This window comes from Melanotaenia boesemani, chromosome 6 (genome assembly GCF_017639745.1).
Source record: "Melanotaenia boesemani isolate fMelBoe1 chromosome 6, fMelBoe1.pri, whole genome shotgun sequence".
Taxonomy (NCBI): Eukaryota; Metazoa; Chordata; class Actinopteri; order Atheriniformes; family Melanotaeniidae; genus Melanotaenia; species Melanotaenia boesemani.
The window spans coordinates 27,845,162-27,870,417 of record NC_055687.1 but is presented as its reverse complement, the minus strand read 5'-3'; the positions used below and the strand labels follow the sequence as shown (position 1 = coordinate 27,870,417).

Genomic DNA, 25,256 nt, shown 5'->3' with positions numbered 1-25,256 from the left:
TTCATAGTGTCTTTCATTTCATGGATCCACTTCTTCCACGCGCTATCCGTTGTGTCCAGTGTGGTATCCTAGCAACACAGGACCGTTCCACTTGTAGGTGTTTTCATGAAAACAATTTAAGTGTTAGCAATAAAGTAAACATTTCGCTCTAGTTACGAGTAAGCGCAAGCATTTAACTGAAAGCTTATAGGCTGAAATGTATACATTTTAATTACTATAGTGAGCAGAATTACCTTTCACGTCCTGTAAAGTATTCCACACTTCCCTCTTTCAACCGGAGGTAGGTGGCCCACCAGTCTTCCGCTAACAAATTGCGGGTCGTTGAAGAGGTAAGTTCCATCTTCCAAGTAAGTTGAAAATGATGGCTCTAATGATAGCAATGTCCAAAATAGTTAAAACCATTAAATGCTAGTCATTATTCGTGAATTTATATTCGTTTATTAAAGGGTTGTAGTTATCTGCTGTCTTGTAAGCATCAAATTAGCCGCACTTCCAAATAGAACAGAATGTTAACAGTTACCAGTAAAATCCACAAAGGCCAACTTTAACTGTCTAAATTGACAGTTAAAGTTATCTCCGAATACGCCACAACGTTCCGCTAAACTGTTAAATATTTACTTAATTATATTAATTCACTACTCACTTTAGTGCCATTTCTTGCAGGTTCGAAAGCCTTTGTAACACTTTCCCCACACATTTAGCCGTTCAACAGGTGTTCAACAGCTTAAGGGGGTAACGTTACCTGCTCTATTAAACAGGTGGCCATTTTATACCCAGTTGTGGAAACTGCAATGTTTTTGTCAAGGTATAAGACCCTCACGTGTGAATTTTACTGAACAAATGGTAGTTTTGTGGTAATTTTTTATTGTGTGCGCAGTTTCCCACTAAACTGGACTTGGTTTCGGCCAGGGGCGGATCTAGAAAAATATTTTTCAGGGGTGGCAATACATGGTAGAGATGTTTTCATTACAGTTTGATAACAAAAAGGTCAACAGAAGAATATACTTTGCACGCAATAATTTCTGCAACACCTATACAACATTTATAAAAAAACAAGAAAATGTAAACAACTGAATGAAAAGTATTAGTGAAGCTCTATGAACTGAGCTGTACTAAGGATAGCGTAAATGCATTGTGTATAAAAAAAAATGTTTGACCACAACAAAGTACTAAAAATTGTTTTTAATTGTTGATTCAGAACATGTTCTCTCAGTTCTTTTCTCAGTAGTTTGAATAATTGCATGTATTCTTTTAAAGCTTTTGCAGTATACATACATACATGTCTATGTATCAGGTCATCATTTTAGCAGGTTAAAGACTCACCAATGAGAATAACATACACTACCCACTAGGGCTGCAACTAATGACTATTCTGATGGTCGATTAGTCACTATTAAAACGACTAGTCGACCAATCGGATTATGTATCTCATGATTATTATATATGGATCTTATTTCACTTTCAGCTTTGAAATCTTGCATGAGGTTGTTAAGCAAGTCCGACGTGCCTCCTCTTTAAATGTTCGAGTATTGCAGACGTACTTCCGTGGTACACAAGGTCCCACTCACATTCTCACATGTATTTAATTTATTTTGTAAGTTTAACGTGAAGTTATCCCAGACTTTTAACGTTCTCCGCCGCGGTTTTCCTCCCTGGACCGCCAACATATTTTTCCCTTGGCGGACTTTATTGCGCATGTGCAACTCTCAGCAGAGATAAAAAAAAAAGAAGACGATGTGTAACTCTGTATTTTTTCCCCCTCTCTTTGCGCATGTGCATTGTGCAACTCTCAGCAGATATAGGATTAGAAGACGATGTCTCACTCTGTAGTTTTTTTTTTTTTTTTTGCCGACAATAGTCAACGGCTAAATTCGTTGTCGACTATTTTTATTGTCGACAACGTCGACTAATCGTTGCAGCCCCACTACCCACCCAGAGATAGATGTATTCAACTTTCAAGTGAAATTTACAAAAAATGTAAGAAGTCTACATTAAAGTCAAGTCATGTAAATCCTTTATCTCAAACTATTTATTGAAGCAAAATCTAACGACAGTGTGGTCTTTGTCTGATGATGTCTAAATGTGAACAGGATGATGAAGACGACTGTTTAGCTACAAGCTGTCATTGAACTAGAACATTTAGTGGTCCATTCATGTTTCAGATGCCTTTTTCTTTTATTTATTTTTTGTGGTTAATTGAACATTGAACAGTTGGACATGTGCATTCTTAAGTTTAGAGAAAGTCAAAATAAATCCACCTGTAAAGGTTTTAGCTTCATTCTGACGTCAGACATAAAGCAGAATATTGCTAACTTAATGTGAGTAGTGTACAGTCAGCGAGTTTTCTAACCATGGATCAGATTTGTACAAGTTGCTGCAGAAGCACTTGCTGGTTTCTCCTTGGACAGTCTTAGGAAACTTGTGTTTTGGTTGTGCTGGCCCCTCACTTATGCTAGAAAATAGAGAGGGGGATGGATACAAGCTGAAAAGCAAATGAACTAATCATACACTATAACAACTAGTAAAAACACAATTTAGTACTGTTTTGGCTGTTAATACAAACAGCATAACACAATTTGGCCCAGGAGGCTTTTTTTTTGTTTGTTTTTTGGAAAGTTTGTTTAATTTTGGAATTTAACCTTAACATTTGGCCTAAAATACATACAAAATACTAAAACTCTCTTCCTCTCTCCTCATTTAAAAATCCCAAATATGCATTTTAAAGCAAACATAATAATTAGGTAAATAGGAATATTTATTTAAAGAGGCAACACAACTTTTGTTTAAATGCACTTTACAGCAAAATGTCTACTTTCTCATTTGTTGTTCTTATTCAGATGTAACTTAGTATGTAGTTCCTATTCCACATGGACCAACTGGACAGGAGATGTTTGGTGATGGATTAGATATTCTTCTTTCACTGTCTGAGGCCTGCATGTAGTCTTGTCTCTTACTTTCTCCATCCTCATTTTGTAGATACTCTCCCTCCATCATCCCTTCACCGCTGTGGTCTCCTACCACCACATGATGATTTCCTTCATCATCTTGCCTTGCATTATCTTCCTGTCACTTTTCTGTTGCTCTTCTTTCTCTCTATCTCATCCATCAACCTTACTCAGTCTTTGATTCTCTCACATTACTATGTTGACAATCTTTTAATCATATTAGGTTTGTCTAAAGTAGAAAAGGTAACTTCAAACCCACTGTGACATTAGGCTACATGTACAGGTAATGAAACAAAGTTCTTTTTTGTTGGCTCAAATCTGCATCACAACTATAAGCAGCTATTAGAACCAAGCTGTTCTTATTATTTTATTTATTATTTTTATATGATGTAGTTATTTAGTGTTACTGATTTTCTTCCATGCTGCTGTCTTCTGTCCCTGCTGCTCCCTCCTTGCTTCCCTCCTTTTAGTTTCAAAACAAAGCAGTTTTGAGCTGCCGTCACGTTACCTTGTGCAGCATTCCACACTGTCGGATATCAGAGATTCAAGCTTGTAAATGTCAGATTTGCCATAATTATTATTCCTTGAATTTAATGCTGCCTGCTGGGGTAGCAGCAGAGGGGGGGTAAGGCTTTAATTTAAGGTGGCAATATCCACCCTATGCCTCCCTGGTAGATCCGCCCCTGGTTTTGGCTAATGTCAAACCCAGTAACATCTTAAAGAGGTTTTAGTTAACTTTTCGAATAGCGTTGACTAAATGCCTCACACTTATTACTTTTCCTTTTTTTTCTCCACAGGAGATGGAAAACTTCATCCTGTATGAGGAGCTTGGTAAAGGCTGCAGTTCTGTTGTCTATAAAGGAAGAAGAAAAGGCAGTCTCAACTATGTAGCCATCAACTGCACAGAGAAATCCAAGAGACCAGGGATATCTAATCACGTAGGATGCCGTTGTCATCTTCATAATCTCAATCATGTTTTTTTATTTTCAAATAATAGTTACACTGTTGTCACAAAAAAATTAAATTATGGTTTAAGGATCACCTAAGGTTATTATGCCTTTAAAAATCAGGAAATCAGGATAAAAGTACTAGATTGTTATCAGCATTTTCATGATGGCATGCTCATATTTTCAGGGGTGGATATTATTGTTGTTTATCCTAATCATAAAATGCTTACTGTAAGGCCTTGTTCCTCTCCTATTAGGTACGACTCAGTCATGATCTGGAGCATCCAAATATAGTTCGCTTCTACGAATGGTATGAGACAATTAATCACCTTTGGTTGGTAGTGGAGCTCTGTACAGGTCAGTAATTATTTATACTTTTTCTATAATTAAAAGAATATGCAGTAAAATACAAATGCTTTTGTAGCTGAGTACTGTGAAAGGATTAAAGAAAAAGTTAAACACCTGTTATGTTTTTTTTTATTAATCACACAATTTGAGTGTAAATTAAATATATATAATATATAGTATTTTTTCTTGTATGCTTGTTTTAATCTCCGTTCCTTTTTTTTTTTTTTTTTAAATTTCAATCTTTGCGATTTCTCTGGCAGGTGGTTCCCTGGAATCTGTAATTGCTCTTGATGGAAGTCTTTCAGAGGATGTGGTGAGAAGGTTTGGATGGGACTTGGTCAAAGGACTGAAACACATTCATGAATTCGGAATCATTATGTCTGACGTGACTCCTGCTAAGGTTTGCATCTGCATTCATATGAGTGTAAAACTAAGAAGAAAAAAAAACAAGAGCACTAAATACAAAATTTTGGGTTTTGTTGCCCTTTTGTCTTTAGATTTTTCTAGATGGTAGTGGCATTCTGAAGTTTGGTAACTTCTGCTCATCAAAGGCTGAGGGAGAGACACTGGAAGACATGTTTACTTTTCTCTCTACATCTGAGGTGGGAGAGAAGGAAGAAGAAAACATAGACAACGTTGAAAACATGAGGAAAATATTTCAAGGTCTGATAACCATTTCCAATCACATGGTTCTCGCAAAGTTTATTGTTAAGTAATGGAGAGACTAAGCAATGCATTAGCCAAGAGAAACCTTCAAGAAATGCATAATTTATTTGCTGACCTTGCTGAATTGGTACTTGGACAGCGTCCCCCAGCAGAGTTATAACACTGTGTGCTGGGAATCACCAAACTATTTTTTGTGATAGTCAGGCTATCGTGGTCTGTAGAAGTAACCCAATGGCCCAAGTGGTGAATGCCTGGGTTTACAACAGTAACAGAAGACTTTCTTTTTAAGTAAAGTCAAAGCAGCATGTTGGTTTAAAGTGGCATTAGGGCAGAAAGGGAAGATGTTGATTTGACACAGTAATCATGTCAGACTCTAAAATCTGAAAATGTATATTTGTGTGTTTGTCTACTGAACTAAAATAAGTCAGATTTTAATCAGTGCTTTTTCTAATATTGGCTGCATGATTGTTTTGTAATTACTGTTTTTATGTTTATTTCTAGGTTCTCCAACCTACTGTGCTCCAGAGGTTTTGCAAGGATCAGAATCCAATATAAGCTCTGATCTCTGGGCTCTTGGTTGCATTCTCTACTATATGTATACTGGTAGCCATTTACACACAAACACTTACACACGCATACATAGAAAATCATTAAGAGTGTCTCAGTATAAATCAATTTAATAGTCTAGTTTCTATTTTTGCTGTTGTGCTTTGAATATCTAATGCATAACAGGATTATTATGTTAATACTTTTGATAAACTCTTAACTGAAGGCAAATCTTTATGGAATAAGAATATAATTAGTTTAACCATGTTGAAAACTTCATTACAAATGAGACTAAAGTTTGAACCTTTAACTGGTATGCAATACATTACCAAAACTGGCCTTTTTAATTGTTTTTGTTTCCCAGGTAAACCACCTTTTTGCTCTAATAGTGACACTGAACTGAGAGAGATGATTTTGCATCAGGAACCACCACCTCCCAGTCAGACGAGTAATGCAAACTAATGCACACTCACATTAACACACGTAGTTGCACATATGAAATAATGGCATATAGCTATCTAGTGAAATATGATGTAGGACTTAATAATATGTTGTCAGGGGAACTTGACCTATCATATTGTTGCTTGTTTTTCGTATGGTAAATAAGGTAATCTTATTTGATCTAATCTTAAACCTTATTGCCTAATTTTTTTCTGCAGGTCCCCCCAGTCAGGACTTCCAGAGTCTTCTGAAAGGCTTGCTCAGTAAAAATCCAGATAAGAGGTGAGGTTTAAAGACACAAGCCCAAAACACAGTTTTTACTTCTGCTAATATAAAAAGTATAATAAAATATATTGAGACAGAAAGCTTAACATTTCTTGAATTTTGCTCGATTACAGTACAGCGTCCCTGTGCAAAATTTAAACTGTGTTTTATAGCAGGAATATTTAGATAGAAACTGACTTTCAAACTATGAATTATAATTCTATCATTTCTAAAGCATGGCAAAGACAATTATCCCAAACATTACACCACCGAGAACCTTATTGTGGTTTCTAAGATGTTTTTCTGCTCAGTCCACTGTAGATATTGTTGTTAGTTGAGCCTTTATGAGGCAAGGCAAGTATATTTGTATAGCACATTTCAAGAAAATTTTAAGTACTTTACATAAAACATTGCAAAAGGTAAAGTTCCAGTGTTTGGAATTTAACAGTTTTGATAAAAGCAGCAAAGAGAAAAGTTTTTAACCCTGATTTAAAGCTGCTGAGAATTTCAGCAGACCTGCAGGTTTCTGGGAGTTTGTTCCACATGTGAGGAGCATAAAAGCTGAACGCTGCTTCTCCATGTTTAGTTCTAACACTGGGAACAGAAAGTAGATTTGACCCCAATGACCTGAGAGATCTGGTTGGTTCATGACGAACCAGAAGATCCTGAATGTATTTTGGTCCTAAACCATTCGGTGCTTTGTAAACTAACAGCAGGATATGAAGTCAATTCTTTGACAGAGAGGAAGCCAGTGTAAAGATCTGAGGACTGGAGTTGTATGAGCTACTTTCTTGGTCTTGGTGAGGACTCGAGCAACAGCGCAACAGAGCAACAGTGCTGTGGTGTGGCCGAAAACCCGACTGGTAGACATCAAAACAGTTATTTAGTGTCAGGAAGTCGTGTAGCTGTTGAAAGACAGCTTTTTCTATTATCTTACTAAGAAAGGGGAGGTTTGATATCCACCTGTAGCTGCTCATGAGTAACGAGTCTAGGTTTTTCTTTTTCAGTAATGGCTTGATGACGGCTGAAAGCAGAGATGTGTTTACAAACTGTAAGATATCTAAGGCCATGCATTCTGAAGCACTCTTAAAAAACATGTTTGGCAGGGCGTCAAGACGTTAAGTGGTAGTTTTCAGATGGCCAATCAGGTTTCTCATTCAGGTTTTTAGAACTGATTGGAGAAAAGTGTGTCATGGTGTTCATGTCTCTGAGTGGACACAGGGACATATGTCCTACCCCTGGCATGGCAGTACTGACTAAGTGCCCGATTTTTTAGAATTTTGTCAGTAAAGAAAGAAGCAAACTCATTACAGGCCTGGTTGGATATAAATTCTGGGGTTACTGACACAGGAGGATTACTTAGCCTGTCAACAGTAACGAACACGGCACGATGTCAGAAAAGAAATATTGTTTTCCATTTCTCAACTCCAGATTATAATGAGCTCAACTTAGTCTGGCCTTTTTCCAGTTAGCTCTTTCATTAACTTGTTTCCTTATACTGAACTGATTCTCACCGATTGAATATAGTGCATGATGGGCATGCTATCATGTTAATGTGTCCTAATGTGTTGTGTTACTTTTCTTATTCAGGATGAGCTGGCCTGAGTTGCTGGATCACCCCTTCTGGACACAAGTAAAGAAGGAAGATGATGCAGAAGATGTTGAAGAAGACTTGGAAGAATGCAATAAAGATGAAAACACTATCTGTGAGAGAGGTGGCTGTGTTAGCTTCAGGTGTGTCAACACATTTTCTCTCAATATTAAAAGTCAGGTGTCGTTTATTTTTGAAGAAGTCGTGATGCACACATGAGTTATAAATGGCAAAGTGTTAGGCATACATAAGGCCATCCAAGCCTATTTTAATCCACATTGGCTGGCAATAACTTTAAAACACAATTTAATAACACTTTAATAACCAACCTGCAGAATAATTAACTATAACGAGAATTTAAACACTTCATATGTTGCATTTTTATTTTTCCCAGGTGTTTTTCCAGAGTGTTTTGTTTTTAATATCTCCACAGACACACAAGTACATGTGGCCTTTTACCTCCAGAACAGACAGACATTCTACCTGATGCCCAATCAGCCATCACCCAGCAAGGCTCTGGGATGTCAAAGAAACTAATCTCTTCAAATGCAACAAGTACAGCTAATGAAAGATCATGTGACAGAGAGACTGACTGCCAAGAATCTGTCAAACACATGTTCTGTGAAACCTTAAAGTACAGCCAGGATGTGCATGTGATGATGGGAAAGGAAAGAAGATGGGAGAGGAAAGTAAAGATTGGAGATGATCCTGAGTCTATTGGGGAGCAGCAAATGTGCCAAACATTACAGCACAATAAATCATTTTCTACAGGTAAATTTCATTTGTTGAAATGATCAAACCCTTAAAAATGGCTGGTCCATAAAGGACAAAAAATACACTTTCTAACCTGGATTTAGGAAATTTCCTTTGTCATTTTATAGTCGTTTTTCCTTCTCAACTTCTAAATTCTGATTGTGTACATCTCTTATCTATGTCCTCCATCTTTCACTGCACCGTGCATTTCAGTTGTAAATGTCATAAGCTAAACTAGAAATCGTATGTCCTTGTTTCTTCTGGTAATGCTTTAGAGCTGCTTCCAAAGAGTGGTGTGGATGAGGACAACACTGAGGCAATCTTCCTGCTTAGGTATTCATTTCTCTGCTTTCTGACTCCATGGGTTGTATCTTTCTTGATAAAGTGGGTTTATAATCTCAAGCAGCTTTGTTCATGTTGAGAATGAATGTGAATGTTATGTCAAAGTATCAGTTATTCAGCACTTCACTAAATAGAAATGCTGTATGTGTGATCAATATTTGAAATGTCATTTGTGAATGAGTGAGCCCAGGGGAACTTTCCCATTTTTGCCTGAAAGTACTGTCTTTTACAGGAATCACACTTACTTTTTTTTTATCTTTTAGCTCCCGAACCAACTCAAGGAGTTGCAATGCCTCTGACTCTCCAAACCAGAACCCTGCACTTGAGGTTACTGTCATTCTTTATATATTTTCCTCTGCTGATGTTGACACCACTGATCTTTTCTCTTTATTTCCTGTACCCCTAGGCTGGCACAGGCTCCAGTTTCACAAACTGTGTGAAGGTTCTTCTCCATACTGACTCTGACCTAACTGTTACCCCTATCATCGATAATCCCAAGGTACAGCTAAGTTGTAATAATGTATACAAGCTGTTTTTTTTTAAAATCTTGACTAGCAAATAGTATTGCAGGGAACCTTTCCTGTTGTAATTTAAATCCATTACACAATGGAGTGTAAGAAAATGTGACTGGATACAGTGAATGTCCTGACTAATGCCAAGTTTGACCTTTCTGCAAATGTTTCACTGTAATTAAACTGATTTTTTAAGTCAGACATGAGGTGACAAGTAAAGGGAGAATGTAGCTAAGAGGAAAATGAGACATATTGGGCTGAAGTTGAGTTTGTGATGTCCTATTGTTTCAACAGATTCTTAAGAATGCTCCTGTGCGATTTGATTCCAAATCCCTTTGTGTACCAGCTTATTCCGGTATGATTCTAGTAAAGATGTTTTATAAAGCAGATCTCAGCATAATGGTCATCAGCACCAGTTTATCTTCAGGCTTGATTTCTCTTTGTTCTTTTCCAGTTGAGAAGCTGCAGTCTTTTAATGAGGAGGAGTGGGCTGCTTTCCTGTCACAGCTCTGTTTGTCCCTTGAAGATCAGGGCTCATCCACTGGTCTTCCCTCATCCAGTGCTCCTCCTCAGGCAACTGCCATTCGATCTAAACTCAACCTGTTGTGCTACCTCTGCTGTGTAGTTGGACATACACTCATTGCTAACAAACTGATTAACTCAACGCTGGTGAGAAAAAACTTTAATTTATGGATTCATTTGTTTCCCAACTGTAATTTTCATAATTCTTTAGTTTTGCTGAATATGTGTTTCAACATATGACAGTTTGTTAAGTCTTAGTTTTCAGTTGCATGGAAATCCATTTTTAGATTTAAACAATTTGTACGTTCAACAATTTCTTTATAGTAAGTTAAGAATTTTTATTTACCACATTGTTTAGCATCCTTCCTTGTGCGCTTTTTTGACCAGGTGTTTGCTCCAAGCTGGTTCACTTTAGTTGTTTGTTGATTCAGTTTCAGAACTAACAAAATGGATTTAATTTTTTTTTCTCCAGCTAATAGAACCATACAATTGCATCATTTTTTCCAAACCTATCTATTGTTCGAACTTCCCTGTAATGCAGGCTTATCCTTTAATCGTTTGAAAATCCTGTTCTAGTTCATGCTAAATTTCTACAGAGGACAATAACCCTAACCCAGGAGACAATTTCTCTATACAGGTCAGTATTTGTGTACTTTTCCCTGCTAACTGATGTTTTAGGGTGCATTCACACCAGCCCTTCTCAATCAAATCCTTTTTCATTTGTTGGGAAAGTAGTTTGTTTGGGGAGGTGTGAATGTGCAACCAAACTCTGATGTGCATTAAAGAAGCGAATTCTGGTCACTTAAAACATAGGTCTTGGTCTGCTTCAAATTACCCGATGCAGGAAATGGACTAAGACTTTTTTGTCAGCATTAACCAGTAGTTAAGCAAGTTTTCTAGTTTAATTTTTCAGTTCAGTTCAGCTTTATTTGTATGGTGCCAATTCACAACAAAATCATCTCTGCGCACTTTACAATCAATTCTAGCCAATTCATCCAGTGATCCAATCAGTGTTCATACAAGTCAATTCATGAAAAAAAATAAATAGTGTAGCTAAGGAAACAAACTGATTACATCAACTCCTGACTTTGATTCAACCCGCCATGCTGAGCATGCACAAAGAGGTGGGCGACAGTGGAAAAAGAAAAAAAACTCCCATTTAACAGGATCCAAAAACCTCCAGCACAACCCAGCTGACGGAGGCACAACCCAGCTGATGGAGGGCGGCCAGGTTGGGTTGGTGAGGACAGAAAAAAAGAGATTAACATACACCACAACTTTTAGGCAGGAAGACCTACTGAGAAAATAAAGACAATTACAAGTTAAAGACCAATACTGCCATAAATCTATACATGGAAAATAAAGAGCAGAGAGACGTAAAGCGAAGGAAGTACTCAGTGCATCGTGGGACGTCTTTGAGCAGTCTAAACCTCTAGTAGCATAACTAAGGGATGCTAGACCACCCCTAACAAGAAGATTTGTCAAAAGCTTTTAAGCCTAATCTTACAGGTAGAGATGGTGTCTGCTTCCCAAACCCAAACTGGGAGCTGGTTCCACAAGAGAGGGGCATGATAGCCGAAGGCTCCGGGTCTCATTCTGCTTTTAAAGACTCTAGGAACCACAAGTAAACCTGCGTCTGAGAGCGAAGTGCTTTGTTGGGAATATATGGAACTATGAGATCTTTAATATACAATGGAGCTTAGTCATGGAGAGTTTTATATGCAAGGAGAAGAATTTTAAATTCTTGTCTGAATTTAACAGGAAGTTAAAACTGGTAAAATATCTCTTCTGCTAGTTTTTATCAAAACCCTCACTGCAGCATTTTGGATCAGCTAGAGACTTTTCAGAACATATTGGGACAACCCAATAATACGGCATTGGAGTAATAAAATCATAGACTAGTTTTTCTGCATCACTCTCTGATGTCCCTTATTTTAGTAATATATCTAGTCTATGAAAGAAGATGGTCTTAGAAATCTGTTTATATTCGAGCCAAAGGGCAAATCCTGGTCAAAAATAATGCCAAGGTTTCTCTCTGTAGTACTGGAAGTGGGGAAGTGTGGGCTGCAAGCCCCTACTTCTCAGTATCTCTGTGCTCTAGACCAGCAAAGAGTTGGTGGTATTGTAGCACCGACTCTCCTGACCCAGGGTCAGCGCTTTGATGGTCAAAACAGAAAAAAACAACTTCTAAGTTAAATGCTAGCTCAGACCTAGAACTAGCACTGGCTTGGTGGAAAATGGGCTTCTCTGATATGTTTGCCAACTATTTGTTTCCCCCAAGCAGAAGGCCTCACCAGTAAGATATTGGTGAGAGGTTTTCTTTACTGCTCCGGGCTACTTGTTAGTTATTTGTATAGTGTACAGAAAGGGATAATAGAATTTGTTCAGCCTTAATGAATTGCCTTTTTGTCCAACTTATAATCTAGTACCTTTTAGAAGTAGTTTGTATAAAATAATTTTTAGCAATACAAACCAGTTGTGATATAATATCCAGCATGTGATGTAACATTTTCTTTCAGCTTAGCTTCTTAATCTTGTCTTTCTCTCTCTTTCTCTCTCTCTGCCTCGCAAATCTTTTTTCTTTATTCAGCTTTTAGTATTGACTCAGCAATTACGACAAGCCCCAAACTGGGATGTGTAAGTATATTATGGATGTTATTTCTGTGTAAGAGAGACTGTGACTGCATGTCCTTCAGAAAGGATTCCTACACAAAAAAAAAAAAAAGTGACAATTTTCCCACGATTGAAAGTCTACTGTCCCAAAAAGCCAATGAAAATTCCCCTTTTTCGTCAAATCATCAGGTCCAGACTCATACTCATTGATTAGCACACTTAAAGACGCACTACAGAGTAGAGACCTGCACGGGACGGGATTTTCAATCTCTGTTCTCGCCCACTCCTCCCGCTCCTGCTAGACTCCCAACACCTGACCGCCCAAGAGATTCCTACAGGTCCAGAGTTTTTTAATGCAAATTCTGAAGACGATCTTCTCATTACAGTTTATGAGGGATTTTTCCAAGGTGCAGCGCACTGAGGGAGGCATTGGTTGACAGCCACCACACAGGCCACCCTGGATCATGTGACCTGCGCTACTAGTAACAGCAAGCCACTGCACACACAGCGCAGAGGTTTAAAAAGAAGGCTTTTTGCCATCTTCCTCCACAACAATTTGGAAGTCACTGTAAATGTCTGACTTCCCACTTTTGTTAGCTTGCACTTTGTGCAGTCTCTTATTTTACTTTCAACCAACTTAACCTTGTCCGTCAACTCCTCCTCCTCCTTACCACTCATTATCTACTTCTCTCACATGCTGTTGTCTGTAAGTCAATCGGAACATGTGTGGGAGGCGGGACCAGACATATTTTAGTCTGACCACTACTGAATCTGTTGTAGTGCACGTTCAAAACGGCCAGTGTGTTGATATGCATATGACATGGTGTATCAAGCTAAATTCTGCTGCAACGTTATGCGGCATCCAGGAAGAAAACGTGTGGTTTCTGAGCCTCTAGACGCTACTGGGCAGTGACAGCTACAGAAATGCACGAAATAGATGCCACTGTGCCATCAAATGAGTCTGGAATGCAGAGTTTTAAGGTTGGAAAGTTACTTAATGTGTCTTTAAAAAATACTTACTCGCTCCATTTTTTTTCTCCTTCCTGTCTTTTGTGGCTCTTGAACAACTACAGCTAACATCAACACGTACAGCGTGGCATTAATACAAAGAGATTTATTACTGAAATTAGCACATTCATTTTTCATCGCATTAATACATAAACAACAAAGCCATTACTCATACTCAATTAGGCATACTCTTGGCAACCAAGTCCACTAAAAACCACTTTAACCTTCATATTTATGAAGTTTCTGATACGTTTCAAGCCTTACATTTAGAACACCAACCCTTGTCATGTTGGGTATCGTGGCTCAAAAAGCTTGAGAACCACTGGTCTGTGAGAAATGAAATAAAGAGGATGAAGCCCCCATGGCTCTTTGCATCATTTTTTTCACCTGGTAGATGTTAGAAGTTTAAGCAGTGTAGTTATTGAAAACAGTTTTATTAGAAGGACCTGTTTGATCCTCCAGAATGAAAACGATCTCTTGCAGGCGGAGCAAGGTTCTCAGAGTGATGGCTCTCCTGGCTCTGCACTGCAGTCACCTTGAAGAGGCCACTCCCGTGTCTGAGGTCTGTAGACACAAAAACACACACTGGGTGAAGTTTGAAGTTGTGGACAGTACACTGATATATATATATATTTTTTTCTTCTTCTTCTTTCTTTGAAGTTATCTTAGCTTTCTATAAATTTCCTAATTCTGGTGTAACCTTGGCCTCAGTTTTAATCTGACCTAATCTTATAATTTCTAAACAAAGTTTCTATATTAAAACCTGTAGAATTTATTTTTATAGAAGCGTGACATGATGAAAACAAGCACAGATCCTTAAAACTTGGCTTCAGTTACAGTACATTTAATTTAAACTTCAGTGCCCCAGTAAAGGGGTTTCGTTGACATTGTAGATGCTCATTAGAAGCGAGCTAACAGTTAAAAAAAAAGATGAAAAAAACAAACCACTCAGCCTGTTTTCATTTCATCGTAAGTTACATTTAACAGTTTAGCAGCAGAACAACTGGCCAGGAGATGTTGATTTTCTAGAGACGTCTGTGAAAGATGTAGTACCAGTTTAGACCATAGTATGGCAGTAAACACCAGAAGAGCTACAATACATAGACTGTAGAAAGTCAAACACCTACAAGGACATGTAGATGACAAAGTTGTGTATCTTCATTTCTTTTAAATTATTTTAACATTATCCCTGTTTTTATTCAACAGTAATCAAACCTTTAGCTGAATGAAGATAATCTGCCCTAAATTATTGTAGACCTGTGTAGTTCAGGTCATTTTAAGTTATTGGTACTGGTTTGCACCAGCAGGTGGTACTAAAAACCTATGAGATAACGTCCTCTGAGGTAATGGCCAAAATTAAACTTCTGTCTCCTGCTCCATCTTTCTGTCACAAACACACACTCACACACAAACATAGATATCGATCTAGCTGGTTTTTGTTGAGTTAATTCTTTATATTTAGTTGTTATACATTTATTTATTATACTCTTAAATTGTGCAGTCACATCATTATTTTCTTAAACAACTTGGAAAGGACTGTAGAAGCTTATTGTTGCTTTTCCATAATTGAGTATTGCATAAGATATTTTTTTACATATGAAACTTGATTGTAGCTTTCTAAATGGAGCTGTGATTGAGCTAAAATGACAAATTCCTATATAGAAATGTTTGTAAAGACAATGAAGAGATCTTTGTTCCTTTTCTACACTCTTGTTTTTAAATGTGTATTGATTTAGTCAGTTATTATTTGTTAGGTGATGCTCATGTCAGTGGAGCTATGATTAAAAATAGCAGACCAGAAGGTTAAAACCTCCTGTCCAATACCAAAAAACATCTGGCTCTACCCATGCAGAACTTGTGGGGATGGCGAATGGTAGTGTGATACTGAGATGTTTGCAGGGGATCTTTTTGGATCTTGGGAGCTCCTCAGATGGGTGGGGTGCATTTTCCTGCTGCAAACACTGAGGAGTGTCGTAACCATGAAGGCATGTCAACAAGGTTTAGAGGGGTGGTACATGACAAAGAGCATTAATTCCAGGACTCAGGCTTTTGAAGATATTCTTTTGTAATGAATTTAAATGAAAATTCACCTTGCCTGTTAGTTTTCATGTTGTGGCTAATTAACATATTTTATAATGTATTCCTTAAAGCAGATGGATGTCTAGATCAAAATCTGGACATTGTTACTAGACTGTTCTTAAAGGTTGCAGGAGTTTTAATTAGGTACATCTAATAAAGTTGCAGCTGAGTTTATGTGGCAACATCACAGTAATTCCCATAATCAAGTTGCCACACAGTAATGGGATAAAATTGCCTCAAATATTAAATATTCTTCATAGACACACTGCAGTACAATAACTTTGTTCAAGTTTGCTACTCATGCATAAACAGAGCATACTCAGATAACAGTATTTATGCCCATTAGACCTTGAATCTCACTTATTATATTCTTTGTCCTGATTTTGTAATGTGCTTCTTGTAATTTCCTCTTTCTACTCATGTTTGATCATATCTGTTTCTTCATGATTAGATTTTGACATCTGTAAATCCGACATCTTTTTTTAAAAAACTTTTTTTCCTGCACATTACTGTTGCTGAGTCGTCACTGATTCACAAAATGGCCGGCTTTGGTAGAGCAATGTTGTTTCAGTTCAATTAAAGACAAATGGCTGAAAATTTCTGCTACTCTCTTTGCCTCCCCTCAGCTACTATAGGAAACCACATAGAAAAGGACGATGCTGTATAATTGTGCCTGTGTATCTTTGTGTGTCTGTTCGTGATTGTGGACATGTGTGTACGTATATGGACTCAGCAGGGGTTCTGTGTGCATGTGTCCTTCATGTGTCCATGCACTTTTCTTTTAACCCCGTTTGTGTCTGGGTCCTGTGTATTTAGCTTTCTTTGTGTTTGTGTTGTTATACTCTGTTGGTGTGTGGTTGTGCCTGTAAACACTGTATTTATGCATTTCCTTATGTTGCAGTGGTGCTAACAGATGACCAATAAAACAGCACACACTTGCATTTTTCTCTGTTTGTTTTCTCAGCAGGGGTTCTCCTACTGCAATCCTGCTGATTGGCATGTTAGGATTGGGTTTAGTTACCATGGTAACTGCTAAATGCTTCACTTACCCCCTCTAACACACATACACAAACATCGCACACCTTTCTTCGTTTTCTATTTTCATTCTTTTTCTCTTGATTGTTTTTTTTATAATTTTTCTGAAACTATTGTCGTCACTTTTCCCTCAGATTCAATTGTATGAAGATAAAAATGTTAATGTTACTACTTTAAACTTTTATTTTTATATTATATGATGTGATATGATTTAATTACATGACTGTAAAAATTAAGATAAATTAAAAAAAAGAAAATGCACTCTTTCAACTCTGAAGGTTTCATGTATAAGGGCATAGTGAAAATCATGTGGTTCTTACCAGTTCTTAAAATTAGGCATAAACAACCTTAGATGCACACTCCATGACATTACATTTAGTCATTATTTAAGTACACCCTCACTGCTTCCGTAGGAATTAAAATGATGACTAGCCAGAAGCCACCAGGTGCTGATTATCAAATGCTCTTGATTTGCAAGTGTGACCACTTGTTAAAGCAAAACGTTTGTGTTGTTAGGGCTATTATATAGTGAAAAAAATTATTCACAAGTAGAAAACATTCAAGACAGTTGCCATTGTTGCCATGAGTGGACATTCCTACAAGTTCACATGGGGTCAGACTATGCAGTGCTCAGAAAAGCTGAAAAATACCCAAGAAGTATTATCTTAAATGCCACTGGCCTCAATTAGTAGAGTGATAAATTACAAGTTTGATCATGATATGTCAGTTTAATTGATAAAGGTTTGATGTTTGCCAATATCACAAAATCTGCCACAATACAACTTCAGTTCAATTCACGGGTCAATGATCAGTTCTAGATGTTGTCACATGCTGAGTAACATCATTATTTCCATAACAAATATATAGAAAAATAGTTTAATTCCTGAGCTCATTCAGACAATTAAAAAACTTTTTTTTAATTGTCAAAGATACTGTGCCACATCTTGTAGCATTACAATTTTCACAATGTAAAAAGAAAACTGAAAGAGTAAATTTGTTTGTATACATTAAACCAAGATATACTGTAAACTTTACTCATTTTTCATCAGAGAATCAAAGAAAATATTTTTAGAGCTTTGTTACAATTACCAAGGTAATATAGTCTGACCATATCATAGTTAAACATCACACCTTTTAAATATTAGCATGTGCCCCATCAAATAAAAAAAGTGCTTATAAGAACTAAGCAAATGTCTCTTACAAATGATTGTTCTATGGATGTTTGATCAGTATTTTCAGTAAGGATAGATGCATGTACTGTTACAGTGCTGACAGCACGTTAAATGTTAGAGTTTATAAAATAAAAGTTTAACAGTAAAATTAGAATAAGGCTGGACATTCTGGCTTGTTTGGAAATATATGTGAACCAAAAAAGAAAAAAAAACTCTTTACTCTAAAAGCAAAACATGGCACTTCAGTTTGCAAAGTTGTGTCTGAACAAACTGCAAAACTTGATAAACGAAGTCCTTTGGACAAACTGGATGTGTTTGAACATAATGCACAGCACCATATTTGGGGGGCAAAACTGGTTGTGTAGAAGTGATCATTTTTGCTTGTTTTGCAGCCACAGGACCTGAACATCTTGCAGCCATTGGAATGATCACGAACTCCTAATATCAAAATGTTCTTGAGTCAAATGTGATCCAATTTATCCAGTTAAAATCCGGCTTAAATTGGGAAATAACTAGGATGTTGGAATGACAAAGTCCAGAGCTCAATCCAACTGAAATGCTGTGGTGGAACTTTAAGAGAGCTCTGCATCAACAAAGGCCCACAAACTTCTGTTAACAAAACAATGTCATAATCAAGAACAGGACCAAACTTATTTGACAGCGATACAGAAAATGTATTTCTTCCAGTTATTGCTGCTAAAGGTGGCTCTACAAGTTGTTGAATCATCAGGTCTAATTAAGGTTTCAGACACTCCTGTATTTTGGCCTATGTTATTATTTAAAAATATTATTGTATTTACATAGGCTACATTAACTGTTTACAGCCTAGTAAGGATGGATGGATGACACTTTTTAATATATTTTCTGATGCATAAAACCCTAGATGTAAACAGGATTTATTTCATTTTCACATGACTGTTAATGACCACTAAAGGCTCTACTACACAGGCATTTTTAAGGATCACAAAAGTGTACATATTTGTGTATACTTCTTGCAAGTAAGAGATGAAAGATTAAACTAACTAAGTTGTGGAATTACTGTAGCACTTAGCATGTGTGTCCAATACTAATACTCTCATTATCAAACAGAAAATTTGACCATATTTTTTCCTTGTCTAGGTATTACACGAGTCTGTGCTTAACAAAATATAACATCCTTTTAATAGCAGTCCATTTAAATAAAACACATTCTTGTGTGTTTTATATTAGAACCATTACCTGCTTGTTGTTTAATTTGACATGCATTATTTCATATGGGCCATTGAATCCTTCAAAATGTAATTAGATTAGTCAAGCATTGATCTGGGTTATCTCAGCAAAAACTTCCATGCAAGTTTAGTGAGTTAAGCACGTTTAACTGAAAAGCTGGGGACTTGAAGATAAGATTACCTCTGGCTGCAGTGCTGCAGTGCTGCTTTATACACCAGTCTCTTCTCTTACCTGAACACGGACTCATGTCGGGTGCAGTTCCTCCTCTACCAGTAATCCAAATATCTACCAACTGTTCTTTCTAACCACATTTTATTGTCCTAAGTGTAAATGTACAGTAACTTTGCATTGCAGTATAAGGGTGATTTTTGTGTAGTGCATTAAGTTGTCTTGTACTCTTTCACTGTAGAGTTGTGCTTTTCGTGCATGGTCATTGATTTTATAAGTCTGTTTACCTGCATTGTTTGAACCAAAATGTTGGTGATGAGATGATAATGATGATGATGTGTGCTCTAGGAAAATGTCTCTGTATTTTTGTTTGCTTTTCCCTCTGGTTCATTGCACAGCACTGCCTTCCAGCACCCTCTGCCTGAGAGCAGCTGCATAACCAGGTTCTAATACACCACTTATCTCAGCTCCCCACTCAGTCACTTACAGTAGTTATTCTCTCTGAAGAAAACAGTGAGAGGCAGGAATAAGTAGACATAGTGAGGGGGAAAAAAACCCACAAAAACCAAAGATGAAAGTAAACAAAATAGTAGTGGATTCTGCTTTAGTCTTAAGACATTCACATTAATCAGTCATTCAGCTCAGGCTCTGTAACGACAAAGTGATGTACTTTCCAGTGTTCACAGATGTCTTAGCAGTCATAATTTCTCTATGTGTAAAATAAAAGGAAGAAATAACTACTGAGAAAAGGGAAGACATGTTGAGATGACAAAAAAACCTCAGAAAAAATTAACATTACAACATCTCGTTCTGATTTAAAAAGGGAGGCAGGAGGGGAAAGAAAAACCAAGCCAATGTTAGAAAACGATCCATGAAGGTGACATGTACAGAAAGAAATATATTTAATACATACAGCTGACAAATTCAACATAGAATTAAAAATGAGAAACATTGAAAAAGAAAGGAGGGGAGGATTGGCAGAGGGCTGAGGGAGAACTTGCATTAGATCAAAGAGGTGGAAAGCAGCTATTAATGCAAATTCTGGGAAGCAGCCAACCAACAGGCCTATCTGTATATGCTCTGTGTGTTTTCATGTCTGTTTGTGACATGCATTTCTCACAAGTGCTTGATTTCATAAGATTCTGTGGCTAGTTATTTGCGTAGATATGCAAATATTGTGCATGTGCTTCCATTTTCAATTCAATTCAGCTTTGTTTGTATTGCACCAATATACAGCAAAGTCATCTCAAAGCACTATAGACATAATTAATTCAAACCAATTAATTGTGTAATTTGTTATAAAACAAATCCACATTAGTCCAATTCATAGTAAATGTTCATACAACCAAACATAACTGCCTAGCTAAGGAAAACTTTTGAAAACATTTTTTTGCATATGTGTAGCCCTTATTTTCCATTGCCATGTGTTTGTATTTGTGTACACTGATGCATTTGAGTGGTTGGTTGTTGTTGCCACTGGACATGTACACGTCTCTTTTAATGACTCCCCTTAATAATCATATTTTTCTTTATCCTTTCATCGTTTATGCTTTTACTTTTGGCCATGTCCAGCAATTTTAACTGCACTATATTTGATTTATTTGAGTGTCATTCTTCTACGGTATGGTGTTACTTTATATAGTCACTGTTGAGGACAATTCAGCCCAACCTGTGTCAAGATTTCTTTCAGGACTTTTTGAATCTGTAGGGGAGTCATCCCCAAAAAAACAAGAAAACAAAAAGACATTATCACTTAAAACTTTTATAAGTTAATTATTTATGACAAACACAATTGTCAGTTAGCTAAGTCTCTTTTTAAGAAGAGCTGAAAGGCTCTGTTGTATAGAAAGTCACAGCTTTCCTACTGCTTTGTCCTGCCACACTCCTGCTCTGCCCCTCCACTTTTCTCACCCCCACTAATCTACTCCACTACTTCTGACTGTTTAGCAAACAGGCAACAAGTATATTATTTTACATCAATAATATGGCACCGTTAACATTGAGAACATTTAAATATTACACTTGTCATGGTACTCATCAATATCACGTCCATTCCTCAAAACTCGAGGACATAAAACTGTAATAAATTAAGAAACATTGAACCTCTCCGCTACCTTACGTCTTCTGACACTTTCCATCGGGTTCCTTCCTCTTCCTTTGACAATATTTTACTATTTGCTTACTCATTTGAAAATGCAACCATGACGGGGTAATTACAGAAAGGTACCAGACATAATCTTATTGGGTTCATTATTAACATTGACGTTAACATTAGGGACATTTTCACAGGAATTGAACAAAGTATTCATTAAACTTATCCTTGCTTAAGTACCTTTCTTATGGCCTTTTCTTGCTCCCTGTACTTGGCTTTGTCATCTGTTTGTCACCACTGTTGAGCGAGCAAGCTGCAGTAGAGCTGGACAGGAAGTAGAGACTCCAGTGTTTGTTTTTTAAAATGAAATTATTTGCAGAGCCATGTCCCTTTTTCAAAGAACAATTTCACACTCTTTTGTTCCGTAAATGTGTGCAAATATAGACTGTGTATGTTTTTATGGATCCATTACATTTGTAAAATCTGGAAAAAAAAAAGAAACCATAATTTATTTTGCCGTGGCAGTGCGCCACAATCATTTACATGTAGCGGAAACACTGAGTGTGTTTTCTGGGGGCATGTGGTTAGTTCTTTTCTGGCTGCAACCTGATCTTAGTTGAATTAACTGCTTGGTAAAAGCAGCAGAGGTGAAGGTCCTCGATGCAAGCTAAAAATGAATGACTGCAGTTCACACTTCTGGAGGGTTGTAGAATCCACTGTTTGTGAATCTTCAGTCATCCACAGCTATATAATGCAAATGCACTTTGCCTGAGTTATATGACTACTTATGGATGTTACTCTTTGAAATGTTAAATCATAACTAGTATCTGTAATTGAGAACTGTTGAAACTTTTTTTTTGTAAATTTTCAGTTTTAATGGCATTACATCTACATAAACTATTTTATTTTATTTTTTTTATTTTTTTATGAAATGCAAGACTTCTATCCATATCAATTCTATCTCACTCTTTTCAGGCTGTGTCCACACTAACAGATCTGCTGAGAGTTAATCTCAGAAATAGTAAACTGAAGCAGTTTCTGCTGCCACCCCTTGGGGAGTTCCTCTACCTCATCTCCTCTCAGGTACAGTATTATCTGCATGTCAAAGGCCAATATGAAGGGATAGGCAGTATAAAACAATCATGAGTTTATTATCTGAAAGAAATTAAAATTAATGTAAATGTAAAGTGAAAAAAAACTGCACATGCTTGCCAAACACCAACAGCACGAATTGCAAAGGGCTCAGTCGAGAGCAAGAATATTATTTTATTTTCTTTCTTTTTCTAAAACTTCTGTAATGCTGATTTTTCTTGTAATGAGATGAACAAGCTTCACTTATTATTGGTGTTGCATTGTGCTATCAGGCTCATGTTTCTCATAGTTTATTTAGTACGACTTAATGTAGTTATTAGAAATAATTACCAAAAAATTTAAATTATATTGCTGTTTTTGTATTATAAAATGTAAATATTTTACAGAGAATTCAAACCATTTCACTAACTCAATGATTGCATCAAATATCTCAGTAAGTATTTCATACTGCTTGACTTATTGTTGTCATTGTAATTGGGATACTGAACTTGGCATTTTTCAGTAAGGCTGATGACACTAGAAGAAATGAGATATAATCTCAAGTAGTACCTGCCAGGCAAACTCTGAAGGTTCTTGCCTTTTAATATGATATTCCCAATTATACACATATTATTCTAAAAACAAAATAGCATCACATTGCATTTAGATTGCACCCGTTACACTATTTCTTGACCATTAGGACACCCCCCTCAAAGTGTCTGAATAATCGGTTGAATGCTCTATTTTTCTATCTCTTTAAAGAAATCCATTCAATACTTAATTAAGTACACAAGTTTAAACAAGTCTTGCACAGATTTATGTCACATGCAAGACATTTTCTCATTCACCTCAGTGACCAGTCTCGAGTGAAATGACTGAAACTGGGCACTCTGTCATCAGGTAATGGAGTTTAATTTTATATGCCATCTAAACTGATTTGAAAAGAAATTGACCCCCTGCTCTGAAAATTACAAGACACAGTGGAGGAGGCCTCCTTCATCATAGCGGGTGTTGCCAATTTACTTCTGTTTAACCTCCATCTAACCAGGCAAGTCAATTACGCATAAGATTTTTATTTACACCGCTGATAGATAACCTTCAGAAATCAATCAGCTCACCTGATTACACTTGGTACTCTCCAGTTTTTAATAAAAAATGGAGCTCTCAGTAAATTGACTTCTCAGCTCCTGCATCACTTCTTTTTTATTGAGCCCTGTGTGTTCCTTGCTATCACTGCGATCAATTATCCAGCACTTTGAAAATGTTTCTAATTTATTTAAAGTAAGAAGGTCAAACTATTTTTTTTATATAATCCATGTTTGAGCATGATGGGAGTGATGCATCCAGTCACTCAGGTTTCAGGTTAACAGAGCGCACTTGGTTTGACTCATTCATACTCCACTCAAGACATTTTCTATAATAGAATAAACCAGGGCTCATCTAAGGAGCAACCGAGGATTCATCACAGTTTATTAGCAGTATTTATATTGAACATTCAACAGTTTAGGCCGGTGTTTTCTTTTCATGTCACAGAGAAATGGCGGCTGTTATCTTAGGTTTGTCTAAAATGGAAATACAGTTTGTACAGAGTAAAAAGACAGAAAAGCTGTCATTTTACTTGATAGCATAAGATGTTTTTACTTGTTTATAAAGCCGTTTCCATGGATCTTTAAAACATTTCAAATGTCTTAAATGGATGTATCTAAAAATAAGGCTTTGAAATGATGTTAAAAGTGACTCCATGGTTTTAATGCTGTATGAGCTTCTATGTCAGGTGGATGCACCTGTTTTATGGCAGGCCCAACAGTATATTTCATTAATGTTCAATGTCATTTTAAGTTTCCCCTGTTGAAATGCTGTTTTACATTTGTTCTCTGTTCTGCAGTAAAACCATTCAATGGCAAAATTTAACCAGATCCCCTGATGCTCTCTTTATCCTCAAGGTTAGATGTAGCCTAAAGCCAGGCAAAGTAGCAAGGGAGCAGAGCATTATTTCACAAGAAAAGATAGAAATGTTGGCTGAAATAATCAAAATTTTGTGGATTTTGACATGGAGCCTTTTAAACTGTAAAAACGTAGTACGTGTACTTATATTGTAAATTAAAAATACACAACTTTGATATCTTATACAAGCCTGTATTAACTTTTTTTTCTTAATTCAACACACCTGTATACACCTGTATATACAGTACCAGTCAAAAGTTTAGACACGTTTTCCAATTAGATTTAATGGGAAACGTCTTAAATTTCCATTGGTACTGTAAACAATTAAACAAAACAGCCCTGGAATTGTTTAGATTAGGGGTGTCCGAATTCGGTCCTCGAGGGCTGCTGTCCTGCAGGTTTTCAATGTTTCCCTGCTTCAACACACTCAAAATATATGGATTCAACAGCACAGTGACTCATTCATTTGAGTCAGATGTGTTGTAGCAGGGAAACATAAAAAACCTGCAGGATTGTGGCCTTTGCGGAGCAGAGCTGGACACCCCTGGTTTAGATTGTCTGCCATTTTTAAAACAATTTCTATTCATAAACTAAAATATTAATAGATTATTTATTTACTAGTCATTGAAATCAATGTAACCTTTTTACACACCATGCACAAAATATTTTTCAAAGTGATGAAAATTTTAAACATTTTTAATAAACGAAAACCTGATTAGATGTCAATCTTAATGAGATCTTATAGATCTTATTTAGATGTCTGTGAAAGTGTGCTGCTGCTCTGGCTTGATAACCATGTAATCAAGATGTGTTGACTCTTCATGCTCTCTCTATCCCTCCCTTACTTGGCCTTTTCTTGCCCTTTTTCTCACTTCACCCTTTTGCTTCTCATCCACTTTATCTATCTTCCCCTCATTCCAACTCTCCTCCACTCCCCCCATCCCCTTAACTGTACCCCCCCTCCCTTCTTACCCTTCCTCCCTGTCTT

The 25,256-nt window shown here is 36.8% G+C and overlaps 1 protein-coding gene across 2 annotated transcripts in view; it reads left to right on the top strand.

Annotated features, from left to right (window-relative positions):
• The first annotated feature begins 258 nt into the window (after nucleotides 1–258).
• The window catches only part of ulk4 (unc-51 like kinase 4), a 98,044-nt gene continuing 73,046 nt past the window's right edge, over nucleotides 259–25,256 (top strand). Inside the window, exons 1-18 of one of the 2 annotated variants that reach the window (XM_041988709.1) lie at nucleotides 259–329; nucleotides 3,743–3,883; nucleotides 4,150–4,249; nucleotides 4,501–4,640; nucleotides 4,738–4,903; nucleotides 5,408–5,509; nucleotides 5,817–5,900; nucleotides 6,112–6,175; nucleotides 7,748–7,891; nucleotides 8,182–8,519; nucleotides 8,777–8,834; nucleotides 9,107–9,170; nucleotides 9,250–9,342; nucleotides 9,650–9,710; nucleotides 9,810–10,024; nucleotides 12,468–12,514; nucleotides 13,982–14,060; nucleotides 22,229–22,336. In XM_041988709.1, coding sequence (XP_041844643.1) covers nucleotides 3,746–3,883; nucleotides 4,150–4,249; nucleotides 4,501–4,640; nucleotides 4,738–4,903; nucleotides 5,408–5,509; nucleotides 5,817–5,900; nucleotides 6,112–6,175; nucleotides 7,748–7,891; nucleotides 8,182–8,519; nucleotides 8,777–8,834; nucleotides 9,107–9,170; nucleotides 9,250–9,342; nucleotides 9,650–9,710; nucleotides 9,810–10,024; nucleotides 12,468–12,514; nucleotides 13,982–14,060; nucleotides 22,229–22,336 — 2,001 coding nt within the window. In that variant the 5' untranslated portion in view covers nucleotides 259–329; nucleotides 3,743–3,745. Of the gene's footprint in view, nucleotides 330–788; nucleotides 806–3,742; nucleotides 3,884–4,149; nucleotides 4,250–4,500; nucleotides 4,641–4,737; nucleotides 4,904–5,407; nucleotides 5,510–5,816; nucleotides 5,901–6,111; nucleotides 6,176–7,747; nucleotides 7,892–8,181; nucleotides 8,520–8,776; nucleotides 8,835–9,106; nucleotides 9,171–9,249; nucleotides 9,343–9,649; nucleotides 9,711–9,809; nucleotides 10,025–12,467; nucleotides 12,515–13,981; nucleotides 14,061–22,228; nucleotides 22,337–25,256 lie in introns of those variants that run through there. The other variant, XM_041988710.1, reaches the window with a different exon arrangement.